Source organism: Octopus bimaculoides, chromosome 9 (assembly GCF_046866305.1).
Source record: "Octopus bimaculoides isolate indiv1 chromosome 9, ASM4686630v1, whole genome shotgun sequence".
Lineage (NCBI taxonomy): Eukaryota > Metazoa > Mollusca > Cephalopoda > Octopoda > Octopodidae > Octopus > Octopus bimaculoides.
The window spans coordinates 6,055,756-6,073,255 of NC_142936.1; the positions used below are offsets into that span (position 1 = coordinate 6,055,756).

At 37.1% G+C, this 17,500-nt stretch overlaps 1 protein-coding gene across 1 annotated transcript in view; it reads right to left on the bottom strand.

Annotated features, from left to right (window-relative positions):
* Positions 1-17,500, bottom strand: part of LOC106875003 (pikachurin) — a 474,529-nt gene that overhangs the window by 48,847 nt on the left and 408,182 nt on the right. Inside the window, exons 7-8 of the mRNA XM_052970397.2 lie at positions 10,348-10,473; positions 4,972-5,209 (exon numbers count right to left, since the gene is read on the bottom strand). Of these exons, the coding sequence (XP_052826357.1) occupies positions 4,972-5,209; positions 10,348-10,473 (364 nt within the window). The remainder of the gene's footprint in view (positions 1-4,971; positions 5,210-10,347; positions 10,474-17,500) is intronic.

Sequence of the window (17,500 nt, forward strand, 5' to 3'; positions counted from 1 at the left end):
ACTCAGAATGTGACAACAGACGAAATACTGCTAAGCATTTCACCCGGCGTGCTAACGTTCTTGCTGCCTTCATCGCAAATGTCTTCTACTATAGCCTTGGACCAACCAATGCTTTGTCAGTGAATTTGGTTGATTAAATCCACGAGAAGCCTGACATGTGTGAGTGTTGGTGCATATACATATAATTGTTAACAAGGACAACAAATGTTAAGGCAAGGCAAACATCTCAAGTGATATACATTATTATAACACAAAAAATTTCAGCCTTACAGCCGTTTCTGGGATATCGTAGCATATTGCATATTCCGTCATTGGAGACAAATAAGGAAAATGAGAATGGTATAGATTAATGAAATGACGCCATAGAGGACAGGAGTAAAAGAATAAGGAGATGAAGATTTTTTTCTTCTGATGCTCTAATGACTCTTTTTATCCAAAATTCTTACACAACCATAGAACAGAAATTTGAGGAGTAGGGTATGTTTGATTAAATTAACGTGCAATACAGAATTGTGATATATTTTTACATCTCCAAATGGATGAAAGGCAGAACTAAAATAATCCTTCTTCGTCAATTATAATTCTATTCACATTCGGGATGCATTACTGGAATACAAATTGATACAAGCAGTTTAAGCCTATTGTGTTCAATTAATAAATTGTAATGCTTCTCTCTCTCTCTCTCTCTCTTACTCTCTGTCCCCCCTCTCTCTCTCTTTGTCCTTCACACTAACTCTCTCTCTTTGTATGTGAATATATCTTCTTCATGTGTGTGCATGTGTTCTGCCTCCAGTGTCCAATATGTACCGATGCCAAAACAGGCAGATCATTCATCCAGCCATGCCAAATCGTCAGCATCCAAGCAATCATACCCAAATGTCTCTTCTTTTGAGATGTAAAGATTATTGGTTTCAAATTTTTGGCACAAGGCCTGCAATTTCGAGGGGAGGTGTCAAGTCATTTACACCAATATCCCTGGTATTCAACTGGTGCTTATTTTATTGACCCCAAAAGGATCAAAGACAAAGTCAACCCCTAGCATAATTTGAACGACAGACGAAACACCTCTGAGCATTTTGCCCGGCACACTAACGATTCTGCCAGTTTTCCACCTTGAGCCGCAAGTATACTGAAAAAGGTATGGGGGAAGAAGGGAGAAGTTGAGTGAAAGAGAGAAACACACACACACACATATCACAAGTGTGGACAAACACACATACACACATGCACATGCACTCACACACACATACATACATACAATGGACATCTTTCAGTTTGAATTTACCAAATCATTTCACAAGGCTTTCATCGGCCTAAGGTCATAGAAGAAGACATACACCCAAGGTGTCACGCAGCAGGACTGAACCCAAAGCAACATGGTTGGGAAGTAAGCTTCTTCACCACAAAGCCATGCCTACACATAGTGATGATGATGATGATAAGACTGATGTTGTTTAACCCTAAGTCAGATCTGATAGAGCAGACTCAGCTGTTACCATCTCGACTCTTTGTTTAACTGGGACTAGACTGTCCAATGTTCCCTTCCATTTATAAGATAGAAGGTTGGATTCGAGGGAAACTTAGCTGCTATTTCCAGCTAGCCGAGCAGGGAAGCGTTTACGTTTGCTTAGCTCTAGTGATATTGGTTGTGTGTAGTAGCAGTGGTGGTGGTGGTGGTGAGGATGAAGACAATGAAGAAGAAGGGCATTTACATAACCCTCCAGCCCCCGCCCCCACCCACCACCCACTTTCTCCTCCACCAAACCACATGATATCTTCCATGATTCCACTAAAGCATCCTAGTCACAGCAACTCATTCTCACACATCTCTTCTCACTCAGAATTCCAAACCGAAGCTGGATTCTAAGGAGATTATAAACCAATAAATAAACAAATGAATACAAATAAAATAAAGAAAAAAAAAAAGAAAAAAAAAGAAAAAAACCCCATTGATTTTTATCACAAGTCTGCAACAATGACCTTTGCTGACCTTTGATGACTAACCTTGGCTAACCTGTATCCAGCATACTGAATTGTTGGTTCATAATAATGGTTAAGCCCATAGAATTGAAATCTCTAAGCTACTGTCACAATCAGCAACACTAACAATTTCATCACTTCCTACCATCACCACCACCACCACCAATACTGCCACCAACGGCACCACCATTATCAATACTGCCGCTGCCACCACCACCACCAGCATCGTTATCACCAACTTCGCCGCCACCACCAATATCACCCTCACTTCTTACACTCTTACACAATTGCCACGACTGCACTCAGATAATGGCACCACCGTTCTGACGATGGTTTCAATGTCTCTTGGTTTGAAATAATATCCTTTGTTAGTATTCCTGCTTGTCTGTCACATGCATAATTCTTCAGTTGCTAAGATTACAATTGATAACTCTTGTGTTTACCAGATTAGTGCAAATGGCAACGCCAAAGCAAAATAGCCAAGTGGATATTCTGGTGCAACCATCCACAATACCATCCATGCTCACTAGATGACAAACAACCGAATTAAGATGAAATAAAACAAAAAATTCATCATGATACACAGTGTAGTCATTAATTAAACACCTACACATCGTTATGCTTTTTTTAAAAACTTTTACTTTTTTATTTGCCTCAATCATTAGACTGTGGTCATGCTGGGGCATTGTCTCGAAGAGTTTTTAATCGGGCAAATTGATCCCCCAGCTCTTTTTGTCTTTTTTAAGCCTGGTACTTGTTCTATTATTTTCTTTTGTCAAACCACTATGTCATGGGAATGTAAACAAACCAGCACTGGTTATCAAGCGGTGGTGGGGAACAAACACCTACACAAAAACATACACAAATCATCATAAAATGATGATGATGATGATGATATATATGGGAGGTTCAATGACCTAGTGGTTAGGGCAGTGGACTCGCAGTTGGAGGATCGCAGTTTCGATTCCCAGACCAGGTGTTGTGCATGTTTATTGAGCGAAAACACCTAAAGCTCCATGAGGCTCCGGCAGGGGTGGGGGGTGGCGACCCCTGTTGTACTCTTTCGCCCCAACTTTCTCTCACTCTTTCTTCCTGTTTCTTGAGTGACGCTGCGATGGACTGGCGTCCCATTCAGCTGGGGGAGCACATACACCATAGAAACCGGGAAACCGGGCCCATGAAACTGGCTAGGCTTTAAAACGGGCACATAAATATATATATATATATATATATATAAATCAACTGGCTCCCGTACTGGTGGCATGTAACAAACAGTTTCTGAATGTCGTTGAAGCCAGTGACCCCTGACTGGCTCTCATGCCAGTGGCACATAAAAAGTACCATTAAAACGTGGTCGATGCCAGTGCTGCCTGACTGGCTCCTGTGTTGGTGGTACATAAAAAGCACCTGCTACACTCTCGGAGTGGTTGGCATTAGGAAGGACATCCAGCTGTAGAAACCTTGCCAGATCAGATTGGAGCCTGGTGCAGCCACCTAGATTGCCAGTCCTTAGTCAAACCGTCTAACCCATGCCAGCATGGAAACCGGACGTTAAACGATGATGATGATGATGATGATGATATATACAACAGGCTTTTTTCAGTTTCTGTCTACCAAATCCACTCACAAGGCTTTGGTTATCCTGAGGCTATAGTAGAAGACACTTGTCCAAGGTGCCATGCAGTGGGACTGAACCCAGAACCATGTGGTTGGGAAGCAAGTTTCTTACCACACAGTCATATCTGCACCTAATTATTACATCTATAATTTATCTAAACTGCATTATTTTTCTTGCAACTCCAGTTGTATGCAACTGTTATCTACAAATGGGAACTGTACACAACTTGCTTTTATATCTATTGTAGTAGTTTAATTGTCATGCCTATGGCTATCATTTGAATCAGTTCCATTGCATATATAACCAATTTAAATGCTGAAAAAACATGTTTTTTTACATGAAGATTGCAGTGGCATGAAGATCAGAAAGAAAAAAATAATCCGCTTTATATCTGCAATGTACTCTATGCCATTTGCTGAGCACTCTCTTCCTCTTTCATTAACAAACATTTGAATAAAAATGTTAAAATGGAATTTTTTCTGCTACATTACCAAGTTAAAGTCAGTTTTTTGTTTAACCTTTTTGATATGAACCCGCCTGAAACTGCCTCTGGCTCTGAGTACAAATGTCTTGTTTTCATAAGTTTTGAATTCAGATCTTCCACCAAACCTTAGTCACAATTTATATTCCCAACACTAGCTTAATGATAACTAAGTTATTTTACTAAATTGTTATATTTAAAATTAATTGAAAGAAACACAGAGCATCTCAAAATAAATACAGTAATTAAGGGGTTAAAATATATAATAGAGAAACAATTCTTAACCCTTTTGATACAAACCTGCCTAAAACCGTTTCTGCTTCTGTGGTACAAATGTCTTGTTTTCAAAAGTTTTGAATTAAAATCTTCCACCAAACTTTAGTCACAATTTATGTTCCTAACACTAGCTTAATGATAACTAAGTTATTTTACTAAATTCTTTGTTATATTTAAAATTAATTGAAAGAAACACAGAGCATCTCAACAGAAATATGGTAACAAAAGGGTTAAATGTCATCTTTTTATGCCAGAATAAGAAACTGACATTGCAAATGATATTAGTCAATCATACTGGTTTCAAATTCTGGCACAAGGCCAGCAATTTTGAAGGAGGAAAAAAGTCAATTATATCAACCCCAGCATGCAACTGGCACTCATTTTATCAATTGTAAAAGAATGAAAGGCAAAGTGGACCTTGATGGAATTTGAACCCAGAATGTAAAGACAGATGAAAAACCACTAAGAATTTTGTCTGGTGTGCTAACAATTCTGCCAATTTGTTGCCTTGATACTGGTCAATAAAAGTCAGAATGAAAAAATATAAAAAATAAAAAATCTAAAATGGAAATAGTAAAAAAAAAAAAACAAGTCTTAGTAGAATTTCTTTGCCTACCTGATAATAGCAGGACCTGTCCCAAGGTCAAAACGGAATTCAAGATGACCACCACTCATGGCTAGCATAAGGAAGTCTCCTTTACGATCTAAGGTGTAACCGTTGTAAAGAATTAGACCATCTAATGAGGTTGGTTTGACAATCATTTCAACTTCAGTGAAGGACAGTGTGCTTCGGTCAAGACCATGATATTTCAGGAAGGAATGACCATTGAAACTGGGAACATGCAAGCTTGACTCTGCAATGGAAGAAAAACAACACCACAATAATATAACAATGGTTTAAAGATTGTAATTGTTGTTAAGATAATTTGAGCAAATAATGGTAGCTGTTGGTTGGGAATAAAATAAAATTAATTCAGGCTTAGAACGAACCCCTACTATACCACAACACAAGATGAAGGACAAAGTAGGTGGTGGTGACGGGGTATGATAGTTGATTACTATATATGATGGCATTCAAGTTACCCTTATTATTAAAAAAATATTACCCTGGGTCTTATATTACATACTTTAACCCTTTAGCATTCAGATTACTCTTTCAAATATAATGCTTATTTGTATTATCTTAGACTAATCATGCTTTGGGACATCTATGATGTGGTTAGTCATTTTAGAATGGCATTATAGGGTAAGTGTGAAAAGCCAAATCTGATCAGTTTGAACATCAAACTTGTAGAATATTTAGATTAGAAGTGCTTTGTAAAAAGCATTGGTGATGGTGCCACATAAAAAGCATTGGTGATAGTGTCCCAAAAAGCAATGGTGTTGGTGCCTCATAAAAATCATCCAGTACACTCTGTAAAGTGGTTGGCTTTAGGAAGGACATCCAGTTGTAGTAACCAAGCTAAAGAAGACTATGGAACCTGGTGGGGCTCCTGGCCTTGCCAGCTCCTGTCAAACTATCCAACCCATGCCAACATGGAAAATATATGTTAAATGATGATGATGATGATGATCAGTTTAAATGCTGAAAGGTTAAATGCACTAAAACTAGTTTTTTTCCTGAATATGCTCTGTTGAAATTGGGGTGTACCTAATGTGTCCGTGTGTCTTTTAGGCCATCAAATATGATAAATGAACTTCCTTCAACCAGTTTTTGACTGCTACTTATCTGATTAATCTTGGAGACATTTCAAAACCGAATCTGGCCCAGGATATTTAAGCATAAAATATAAATGGAAATAACTAGACACATGAAGACACCTTGTCTGGCATTCTGGTCATTTTTGCCACTTCACAGCCTTTGGAGAATAATTAGAATGGCAACAACAACGTTAGCAACATTATCAGTGGAAAATGAAAATAAAATTAACGAACTTGAGAGACAAAAAAATAATGAAATAAGATAATAAGAACATAAGACAACAGTAATGAAGACAAAAAAAAATTATGATACTAACAACAACAGCAACAGCAACAACAAAAGCATTGACAACAGGAACAGTAATTGCAAGAATAATATCAATAACAACAATAATAATGATAACAGGTAACAAGTAAAACAATAATAACAACAGCAGTGGTGGTGGTGGCAGCGACGATGACATCATCATCATCAGTGGCAGTAACAACACCAACAACAACAAGAACTGTAGTAGCAAGGGTGAAACAAAGCCAGAGTCACAATAACACTAATATCAATTATTACCAGAAAAATGTGGGTTACGAGATTATATATGTGTTTTATTCAATTATTTTTAATGAGGATGTAAGGGGTAAGGAAAGAAAGGAGGGGCAGAGAAAGAAGAAGAACAAGAAGAAGAACAAGAAGTGAAAGAAGAAAGACAAGAAAATGAAGAAAGACAAGAAGAAGAAGAAGTAGAGGAAATAGAATGAGATTGGAGAAGAAACCTCGTTATGGTGATTAGGATAAGAAATATGGGAACAAAATTAGACAAAATGCAAGACCTAGAATTTTCAATAATTTAATAACAAAGGGTGAATGTGATTGTGTGAGGAGAGAAAGGATGAGAGCATCCTGGCACTCCATTGGTTGCTATAGTGAGGGTTCCAGTTGATCTGATTGAACAAAACAGCCTGCTCATGAAACTTATTGAAATTAATGTGAAAGTGGCTGAGTATTCCACAGACACATATACCCTTAATGTAGTTCTCAGGAAGATTCAGCATGATACAGAGTGTGACAATACTGGCCCCTTTTGTATTACAGGTACAACTCATTTTTGCCAGCTGGAGCAATGTAAAATGAAGCATCTTTATTCTGCATATAAGGCACATGGTTCAGCGGTTAGAGCATCGGGCTCACAATCATGAGGTAGTAAGTTCAATTTCTGGACCAGACTGCATGTTGTGTTCTTGAGCAAGACACTTTATTTCATGTTGGTCCAGTTCACTCAGCTGTAGAAATGAGTTGCAACATCACTGGTGCCAAGCTATATTGGCCCCTTTACCTTTCCCTTGACCACAGTCAAATAACCAAAACAAATAAGAAAATGAATATATATATATATATATATATATATATATATATATATATATATATATATGTGTATGTATATATTTGTGTGTCCATGTTAGTCCCCACCTGCATCGCTTGAGTCCTTTTGAAGTGTTGGGCCTCACGGAGGCAATGACCAAGACCTTTGGCATTATGTCATGCTTGAGAAGAAGACCCATCAAGCCAAGTAAAATTGCAATCGTGGCAGATACCGGTGTCACACAAATTGGCACTCGTGCCAGTGGCACATAAAACCATCCATTACACTCTCAGAGTGGTTAGCATTAGGAAGGGGATCCAGCCGTAGAAAACCATGCCAAATACGACTGGAGTCTGGTGCAGCCTTCCAGTGTGCCAGTCCTCAGTCAAACCGTCCAACCCATGTCAGCATGCATGACAGACGTTAAAGGATGATGATATGTGTGTGTGTCTCTCCCTCTCCCTTTGTATTTTTGCGTCTGTGTTTGTTCCCTACCATTGCTTGATAACCGGTGTTGGTGTCTTTACATCCCCATAACTTAGCAGTCTGGCAAAAACAACTGATAGAATAAGTACCAGGCTTGATAAAAAAAAAAGAAAAAATTTACTGGCTGCGATTAATTCGTCTTGAAATTCTTTGAAGTGGTGCTCCAGCATGGCCACAGTTCAATGCTTGAAACAGGTAAAAGATGAAAGCTAAACAAATTAAAAGAGGAGAGGAGACTTTGGATAAAGTAATCCTAGATACACACATCCCTGAAGCTTGATAAGGATGGTTAGTCCTGGAAGGTCTTTGATCATGAGTCTGCATGAATGGGGACGACTTGTGGGGCTATACAACAACAACAACAGCGACAACAACAACAATGGTATTAGCATATCATCACAGACAACAAAAACATCAAGACCAAACAAGAAAAACAGAAATTAAATTGGAAACAGATAAAATAACCTGAATCTGGTCTGACCTGGGGCTAAATAACAATAACAACAACAAAAACAATAATAAAACCAATAATAACAACACTGCTTTGAGATTTTGAGATAATGACGGTGGCTCTACATGGTTGGTTGAATTGCTAGAAATAGCAGGAAAAGTGTCCCTAAAATAACACTTTAATGTTTAAAACAAGCATAAATAAATAAATAAATGAATTAAAAAGGGAATTATTGGATAAAGTAGTCCTAGATACACAGATCTCTGAGAAATGGTAAGGATGGTTACTTGTGGAATTTCTTTGATCAGAAATCTGCTCAATCAGGAATGACCTGGTCCTAGCCGGAATTCTTGTGAACATAGGTCTGCTTGAACAGGGGTGACTTTTGGGGCTATACAGCAGCAGCAGAAGCAGCAGCAGTAGCAGCAACAACGATATCGATTTCTTACATTGGCACAAGGTCGCAAGAACGACGACAACAACAGCAACATTAGCATATCCGCACAGACAACAAAAACTATCAACAACAACAACAGCAACAGAAATTAAATTGGAAAGGAAAAAATAAGCCCATGGACAACAATGAAATAATTTATAAAATAAATTGGAAAAAAAAAACAACTCATGTGACAACAACAAAATAATTTATAAAATAATTTTTTTAATTAGATATTTTTTTATTAGTGTTGATCGTGATTTTTTTCTTGTTTGTAAATTAATTTCTATTGATCTTTTTGTTGTTGTTGTTGCAGTTACTGTAGTTTTTGAGTCAATTAGGAAGCAATCTACGTGGAGGCTCTGTTTGCTGGGAATAGCACCCCCAAGCTTCCTCAAATCACACTCTGACATGTTTTAAAGAAGGAAGGACACATTGGATAACATAGCACTGGATGTTGTTGTTGGCACTCCGTCGCTTATGACGTCGAGGGTTCCAGTTGACCTGATCAACGGAACAGCCTGCTCATGAAATTAACGTGCAAGTGGCTGAGCACCCCACAGACACGTGTACCCTTATCGTAGTTCTCGGGGAGATTCAGCGTGACACAGTGTGACAAGGCTGACCCTTTGAATTACAGGCACAACAGAAACAAGAAGTAAGAGTGAGAGAAAGTTGTGGTGAAAGAGTACAGCAGGGTTTGCCACCATCCCCTGCCGGTGCCTCGTGGAACTTTAGGTGTTTTCGCTCAATAAACACTCACAACGCCCGGTCTGGGAATCGAAACCGCGATCCTATGACTGCGAGTCCACTACCCTAACCACTGGGCCATTGCGCCTCCACAACACTGGATATAATACATATCAAAATCCAAGATATGGATGGGTGGCTAAATGAAAGATAGATAATTATATAGGCAGGTAGACTAACAGACTCATATACAGATAGACAGGCAGGTAGATAGACAGGTAGAAAAATAAACAGAGGGGGAAATATAAAGAAAGTAAAAATAAAGAAAGATTGGTGAATAGCTAAACCCTTTTTTGACTATGGACACCTTGGATACCTATTTTACTGAAATAGACCCTTATAACCATTTCATGTTTAAAGAATCTTATAATATTTTTGTAATTAAATATTATAATTAAATATTATTAGAAATTGTATTCAAAAATTATTAAAATATTTTGTGTATAACCAATTTATTGTGCATGGATTCTAACAAGCAAATCTTATGTGGACCTTTAAGGGATAGATAGATAGATAGATAGATAGATAGATAGATAGATAGATAGATAGATAGATAGATGGATACAAAGATGAATGCCAAAAATAAGCTGAAAGATAGATGGATGGATGGATATACAAGGAAGTAAAGAGATATACGTACAAATACACAGAAATAGACAGACAGACAGACGGAATGATAAATAGATAGGTGAGTGGAAGAAATGCTATTTTAATGGTAATTCTTCTGGATCAAAACTAACTTGGGAGACCAAACACTGCCACCACCACCAACAGCAATAACAACAACAACAACAAGAGGTGGCAAGTACTTACTTGTCTCACAGTTGCTGCCTACATATCCCAGGGGACACAGACAAATGTGGGTGTCAGCTGATTTTACTGCGCATTTCCCACTGTTCTCACACACAACAGCTGTACAGACATTGGAACTGCATTCCACTGGAAAGAAAAAGAAGAAAAGATTCATTATTATTATGATCACCACCACCACTACCACCACTACAACAATCATCATCACCATCATCACCGTCATCACGGTCATCATCATCATCGTCATCATTTATTTATTGTATTTGTTGGTATAAAAGATGCAGGAGTATATTAGACATGCTGCAATTAGAGCAATGCATATTTACAACGAAAATGGTTTTAATGTATTAAAGCTTTTGTGAAGCCCAACTGTGCATATAGGACCCAGTGTGGTTTTTTAGAAATGCATTTTTGGAAAAAATGTGTTGCTTATATGCCATCAAATATGGTACTTAAGCATTTCAATATTTTTTATATGAATTTCTTTTAAATAAAAGCTTTTAAATATAGATAAATATCTCTCTATGCCATTCTAGTTTTTTCTTGCAGTTTCATTTGTGTTTTCTTGCAATGCCTTGTAATGTTGAATTTGCTTTGGCTCCTGTGGCAAATGCATAAATTACTGGTTTCAAATTCTGGCACAATGCCAGCAATTTCGGAGGAATTGGAGTAAGTCGATTGCAGTCGACCCCAATACTCAACCAGTCCTTGTTTTACTGATCCCGAAAGGATGATAAACAAAGTCGACTTTGGTGGAATTTGAACACAGAACATAATGATGGACAAAATGCTGCGAAGCATTTTGCCCAGTGAAGTAAGGATTCTGGTAGCTCGCTACCTTAACAAATGTGCCTTTATGTTTTGAGTTCAAATCCTGCCGAGGTCCACTTTGCCTTTCATTCTTTCGGGGTTGATAAATTAAGTACCAGTTGCATACTGGTGTTGATCTAATCGACTGACCCCCACCTCCCCCAAAATTTCGGGCTTTGTGTCTAGAGTAAAAAAGAATATTTTTAAGGTGGTGAGCTGGCAGAAACATTAGCACACCAGGCAAAATGGGTTCTTCTCCATCATACAATATGAATAAGGAAGGAAGGGGTGATGGCAAATTGATAGAGAGATGATAGAAATTCTACGATGAAAAATAATCAGTGTTTCAACTCTGTGTGTGTATGTAAAAGGGAGGTATGTGAATATTTGTGTGTGTGTGTGTATGTGTGTGTGTGTGTGTGTGCAATGTAAGTGGGATGGTGAACATTCAATGCTGAAAAGAAAAATCAACAACCTCAAGATTCAGCAGTGCTTATTTTATTGATACTGGAAGGATGAAAGACAAAGTTAACCTTGTTTGGATTTGAACTCAGAACGCACTGGCTTGCTACCAATTCTACGAGCTTGTTGCTTTACAATTTGCTAATAATGATAATTTCGTGCATTTTTTTTTTTTTTTAATTAAGATCTCACAAATTATGGGGCTGGGGAGGATCATAACTGATTAATTTAATCTCCGTATTTTACTGCTTTCCATTTTATCGACTCCAGAAGGATGCAAGTCGTAGTTGACCTGGGCAGGATTTGAACTCAGAAACATAAAGACCTAACTGAAAAAAACAAAAACAAAAAAAAAACAGCACGTGGCATTTTGTCTGACACCACCAACTCTGAATTTGAATTGGCAATACAAGGAGGGAAAAAGATAAAAAGAAAAAAAAAGGAGGAAAAAAAAAACGAGAAACAATTAATGTGTTGCCTGGTTGTAAAATAGTTGCAGATATTGATTATGCTAAAATTAATGACAAAACATTGTTGGTTCAAGCAGGAGTTGAGGCATAAGAAGAGAAAAATTAATTGGAAAAAATTCTAAAACCAGAGGGACCACAAAAATAATGAGAAACTATGTCAAGACTTTTAAATCCCACAATAAACCTGCTAAAGGGTTAGATTAAATTTTAGAGAATGTCTACCAAAATCAAGTATGGATTATTGATATGACTTGTTTTAGGGAAAATAAGCATATGGTAAAAAAAGAAAGAAAACGGTAAAATAAAAAAAGTACTACTTGAGGAACTGTAAAGAACTGTAACTATAGAATCAGTTAAACTTCAAAATGATGCTTAACAGAAAGACTTGGTAGAGCATAAAGATTGTTTCGAATGTGATTGGTAATGTCTGAAAGGGATGGTTAAATGAATAAATTGTTCTAAGGAAAAAGAACTTGCTGAATAAAGAGATGCAGCGGCTGATACGGAAGTTTGTGGTGTTAGAAATTATTCTTGTCTACTCTAGGTACAAATCCCAAACTTTTTGGGGAGTGGGGCCAGTCAATTAGATCGACCCCAGTATGCAACTGGTACTTAATTTATCGACCCTGAAAGGATGAAAGGCAAAGTAGACCTCGGCGGAATTTGAACTCAGAATGTAAAGACAGACAAAATACCATTGAGGATTTTGCCTGGTGTGCTGATGTTTCTGCCAGCTTTCCACCTTAAAAAAATTCTTTTTTACTCTAGGTACAAGGCCCAAAACTTTTGGGGAGTGGGGCCAGTCGATTAGATCAACCCCAGTATGCAACTGGTACTTAATGTATCGACCCTGAAACAGACACACAAATATATACATACATACATATATATATATATTCATGATGGGCTTCTTTCAGTTTCCATCTACCAAATTCACTCACAAGGTTTTGGTTGGCCCAAGGCTATAGCAGAAAGCACTCGCCCAAGGTGCCATGCAGTGAGACTGAACTTGGAACCATGTGGTTGGGAAGTAAGCTTCTTACCACACAGTATGCTGTGTATAAAAAATAAAAGAGAAAGACTGCAGATGTCAGAGGAATGGCAGAATCAGTAGAGTATTGGTTAAAATGCCTTTCTGCATTTATTCAAGTCCCTTTATAGTCAGAGTTCAATTCCTACTCAGTCACTCATACAGGCCAACAAGGTCATTCATCTTCCTAGCTTTTCTAAAATAACCAACAATTCTTGCTCCCTGAAATCGCTGATATTTTGCCAAACTTAGTGTCTATTATTATTTATACAGTTCAGTAATTATTATCAATGTTGTTGTTGTTTTCGTTATATTATTATTATTATTATTATTATTATTATTATTATTATTATTATTATTATTAATGTTGTTGTATATTCATATATTCATATTCAGTTGTCAATCATAATTAGATAAAGACATTGCCAAAGAATGGCATTAAGTTTGGCAGCCACAAGTAAGATCTCTTTGAGAGAAATAATAATGATAATAATGATTTCGAATTTTGGCACAAGGTCAATAAATTCGGTGGGGAAGGGTAAGTTGATTCCACTGACCACCAGTACCCAAATGGCTCTTATCTTATTCACCCCCGAAAGGATGAAAGGCAAGGTGAACCTTAGTGGAATTTGAACTCAGAATGTAAAACTGGAAGAAATGCTGCTAAGCAATTTTTCCTGGACAGAAGTGACTCTGTCAGGTTGAGTATTATCATGTACATTGTTTTGTCTTGGTATAAAAGATGGTCGACAGCAAATATTCTGCTCAATACCACAGATTTGCTTGTCAGTTGTTTGACCTTAACCAGTTGAGCATGTCCCTTAGTGGCTGATGATATGTGCATCTCTGATCATGAACAGAAGTAGTAGGGGAGCATCATAGCCATGTGTTGAGAGGAATGCCCTAACCACTAAGCCATGTGCCTTCATACATACGTACATACATTGCTGAGACCCCCTTCGGTCATGACTGACCATTGGACTGGTCATGGGATAGGTCATTTCTACAGGTGAGTGAACTGGAGCAACGTGAAGTAAAGTGTCTTGCTCAAGAACACAACACGCAGCCCGGTCTGGGATTTGAACTCACAATCTCACGATCTATGCTTTAACCACTGAGCCATGTACCTTCACATACATACATAGATTCCTGATAGATGACAATACTGAACAAACCAGGTAATTTCACACCTTTTTTTAACCACAAGAAAGAGAGAGTTTCTTCATGGTAACAGCAGTGAGTTTGCCTTTTAGCAGTTGAAATTTTACAAACATTTTAATTAAACTAAATTTTGCTTATGCCTAAACACTGCATGGCACTAACTCTTTGATATATATATGTGTGTATATATATATATATATATATATATATGCATTTGATTGTCAAAAATCAAAATTAAAATCACAATTAGAATCTCAATCAAATCGAAATCAAAAAAGGAAACTGTAGTCATGGCTGATGCCAGTGCTGCTTGACTGGCTCCTGCACTGGTGGCACGTAAAGAGCACCCACTACACTCTCGGAGTGAGTGGTTGGCGTTAGGAAGGGCATCCAGCTGTAGAAACTCTGCCAAATCAGATTGGAGCCTGGTGTAGCCATCTGGTTCACCAGTCCTCAGTCAAATCGTCCAACCCATGCCAGCATGGAAAACGGACGTCAACACATGGACTCACACATACACACACACTAAAGCACCAAATACATTCTGTGAAGTTGTTAACATCAGGAAGGGCATCCAGCCTCAGAAACCTTGGCAAAGCAGACATTGGAAACCAATGCACCCATCTGGCAAGTTGGATTCTATTAAAGCATCTAACTCATGTCAGCATGGAAAAAAGAACATCAAATGATGATGATGATGATGACGACGATGATGATGATATATGAATTTACACACAAGCATATCTTTGGTGTTATCAATTTTAAAGACATACATTTACTGCTGATTAAACATGAATTATTTCCACTTATCTCGCTGCTTACGATTCAGACTGTATTTGAATAGAAAGAGAATTTTTTTTTTTTTTACTCTTTTAAATGATGTAAGATTAAACAAAAATTTGAAATTAGCCTAATTATTGACAATATCGTTAACGTTACAAAATGAACATGACTTAATTGAAGAACATTTAAAGTATGTAATTTTTGCTACAAAAGCAATGGATGCATAAAAGATGTAGAAGAACAAAACCAGATGCCACTAATAATCATTCAGGTATCTGAAATTCTTCAAAACACAATTATACACATATGATGTATTGAATCTATAAATTTGATTATTACATTATTGGAAATTTTTTTCCACATTTTTTGACTATACAATAATTATACAATTCGCTCAATTTCCTGGATTTCTTCTACTGAACACAGCTAAAAATCTATCAAATTTTTCAATCCAACAATTGCGTTGGTCACTGAAGCACTCTGTTCTTTTCTTTCTTTCTTTTTTATTTTTTTTTAAGCTTTTGATGAATTCTTTGATTATTTCTGCAGTATGTTTCTGGTTATTGTTATTTTGAAAAATTCATGATTTGCCTAAGTGGCTCTTGGAATATGAAAGCATGCTGAGATCGAAGCCACTACATGGCTTTGTGGCTCACCAGTTTCTCTCACACTGTCCAACTCATGCCAGCATGGAAAATGGATGTTAAATGATGATGGTAGTGCTGGTGATGATGATGATGATGATGATGATTCTCTGAGACCTTTAGACAATTCTGTTCATGATTTTCTGAGACCGTTAGACAATTCTGTTCATGATTCTCTGAGCTAGTGAATAGAGCCCTACTTATATTCTGGACATTGCAACACTAAACCATGACATTGCCATCACCTTGCTTAACTGTTAAATTCATTCATTCAGTGTAAAATTCCTCTCTTGTACACCCCTGAAAACGATGTTGGCTGTCAGAGCTGAACAAATAATAAGTTCGACTCATTCAACCATTAGACTTTTGTCCAGTTTCACAACATCCTGAGCAAAACGAATGCAGACACATTGTATTTTCATACATGTCCAGGAGGACAATTTTCTCCCAGGACTATCTCTGCAGTGAAAGGTCTTTTCACATTCAAGTGCATTCAGACATGTCAAATATGACTTTACATAAATGTATTTTATTCCACATTTCTTGTTTCTTTTCGTATTTTTTTTCCCAGAGAAATGTACAATTTCGTACATGAAACATGTCCCATGACCTTTCACTGCTCGTCACTTTTTGATGATAGTGATCAATTCTGTGAAAGATCAATCAAAATGCCAGTGGTCATCATTGTCTTGTTCTTCATGGATGAGTGGTGAATGACTTAGTGTATCGGTTTTGTAGCTGTTTGTGGCAGATCTCTTCAAAGATGGTCAAAATGGTCAGCAATTCTATCAAAGTTTTCAACGCAATGGTATGTCTCAGTTAGTTACTGAGCATGCAATTTCATCAACAATGGCTCAAAATGTGGAGGCACAGAGCCTAGTGGTTAGAGCTGTGGACTTGCAGTCGAAGGATCATGTTTATATTTGTATGTCTGTGTTTGCCCCACCACCCCATCGCTTGACAACTTATGTTGGTGTATTTACATCCCCATAACTTAGCGGTTCAGCAAAAGAGACCGATAGAATAAGTACTAGGCTTACAAAGAATAAGTCCTGGAGTCAATTTGTTCGACTAAAAGCATTGCTCCAGCATGGCTGAATCAAGTAAAAAGAGTTTATTTTACTTAAATATTTAGATACAGTACAATACAGACTATTAAAATCAAAATAACTTTTTCTCATAAAATGATGAGTTCATTAATACTGTAAGTAATTGCACTATACTAATTAGAATGCTTTTCTCTAATCAGTTTATTAATACAGACAGTAATTGTATTATGCAAGATAAAATTAATTAAATCTAAATAACTCAACAGAGTACAAAATTCTCTCCTATTCATATACAGTTTGTATCTTAAGTGATTAAACAAACAGGTAATTAACATTTAATTATCAGAGCTCTTGTCTTTAAACTGATAACACTGTATAGACATAACACATACACACATACTTACACCAATAACAATTAGGGTACTTGGCTTTGTGACTAAATGCCTAAGTGACAATCTGGATAAGCATGGATTTTCAGGATAAGAAATCAATCAACTGACTCAGACATTACAAATACAATCTGTAAGTGGAAGAATAAATATGTGCAAGGCTTTTCTCAAGTTTAAAATATGACACTGATTTCCTTATCTGACGAGGGAGCTTTGTATCATTGCTGGAACCAGCTTCTTCCTCGGAAGAAGAATTTAGATGATTAAAAAAAGAAGAGAATAAATACATATGTACACACACACACACACACACACAATCATATATATATATATATATGTATAGGTGCAGGAGTGGCTG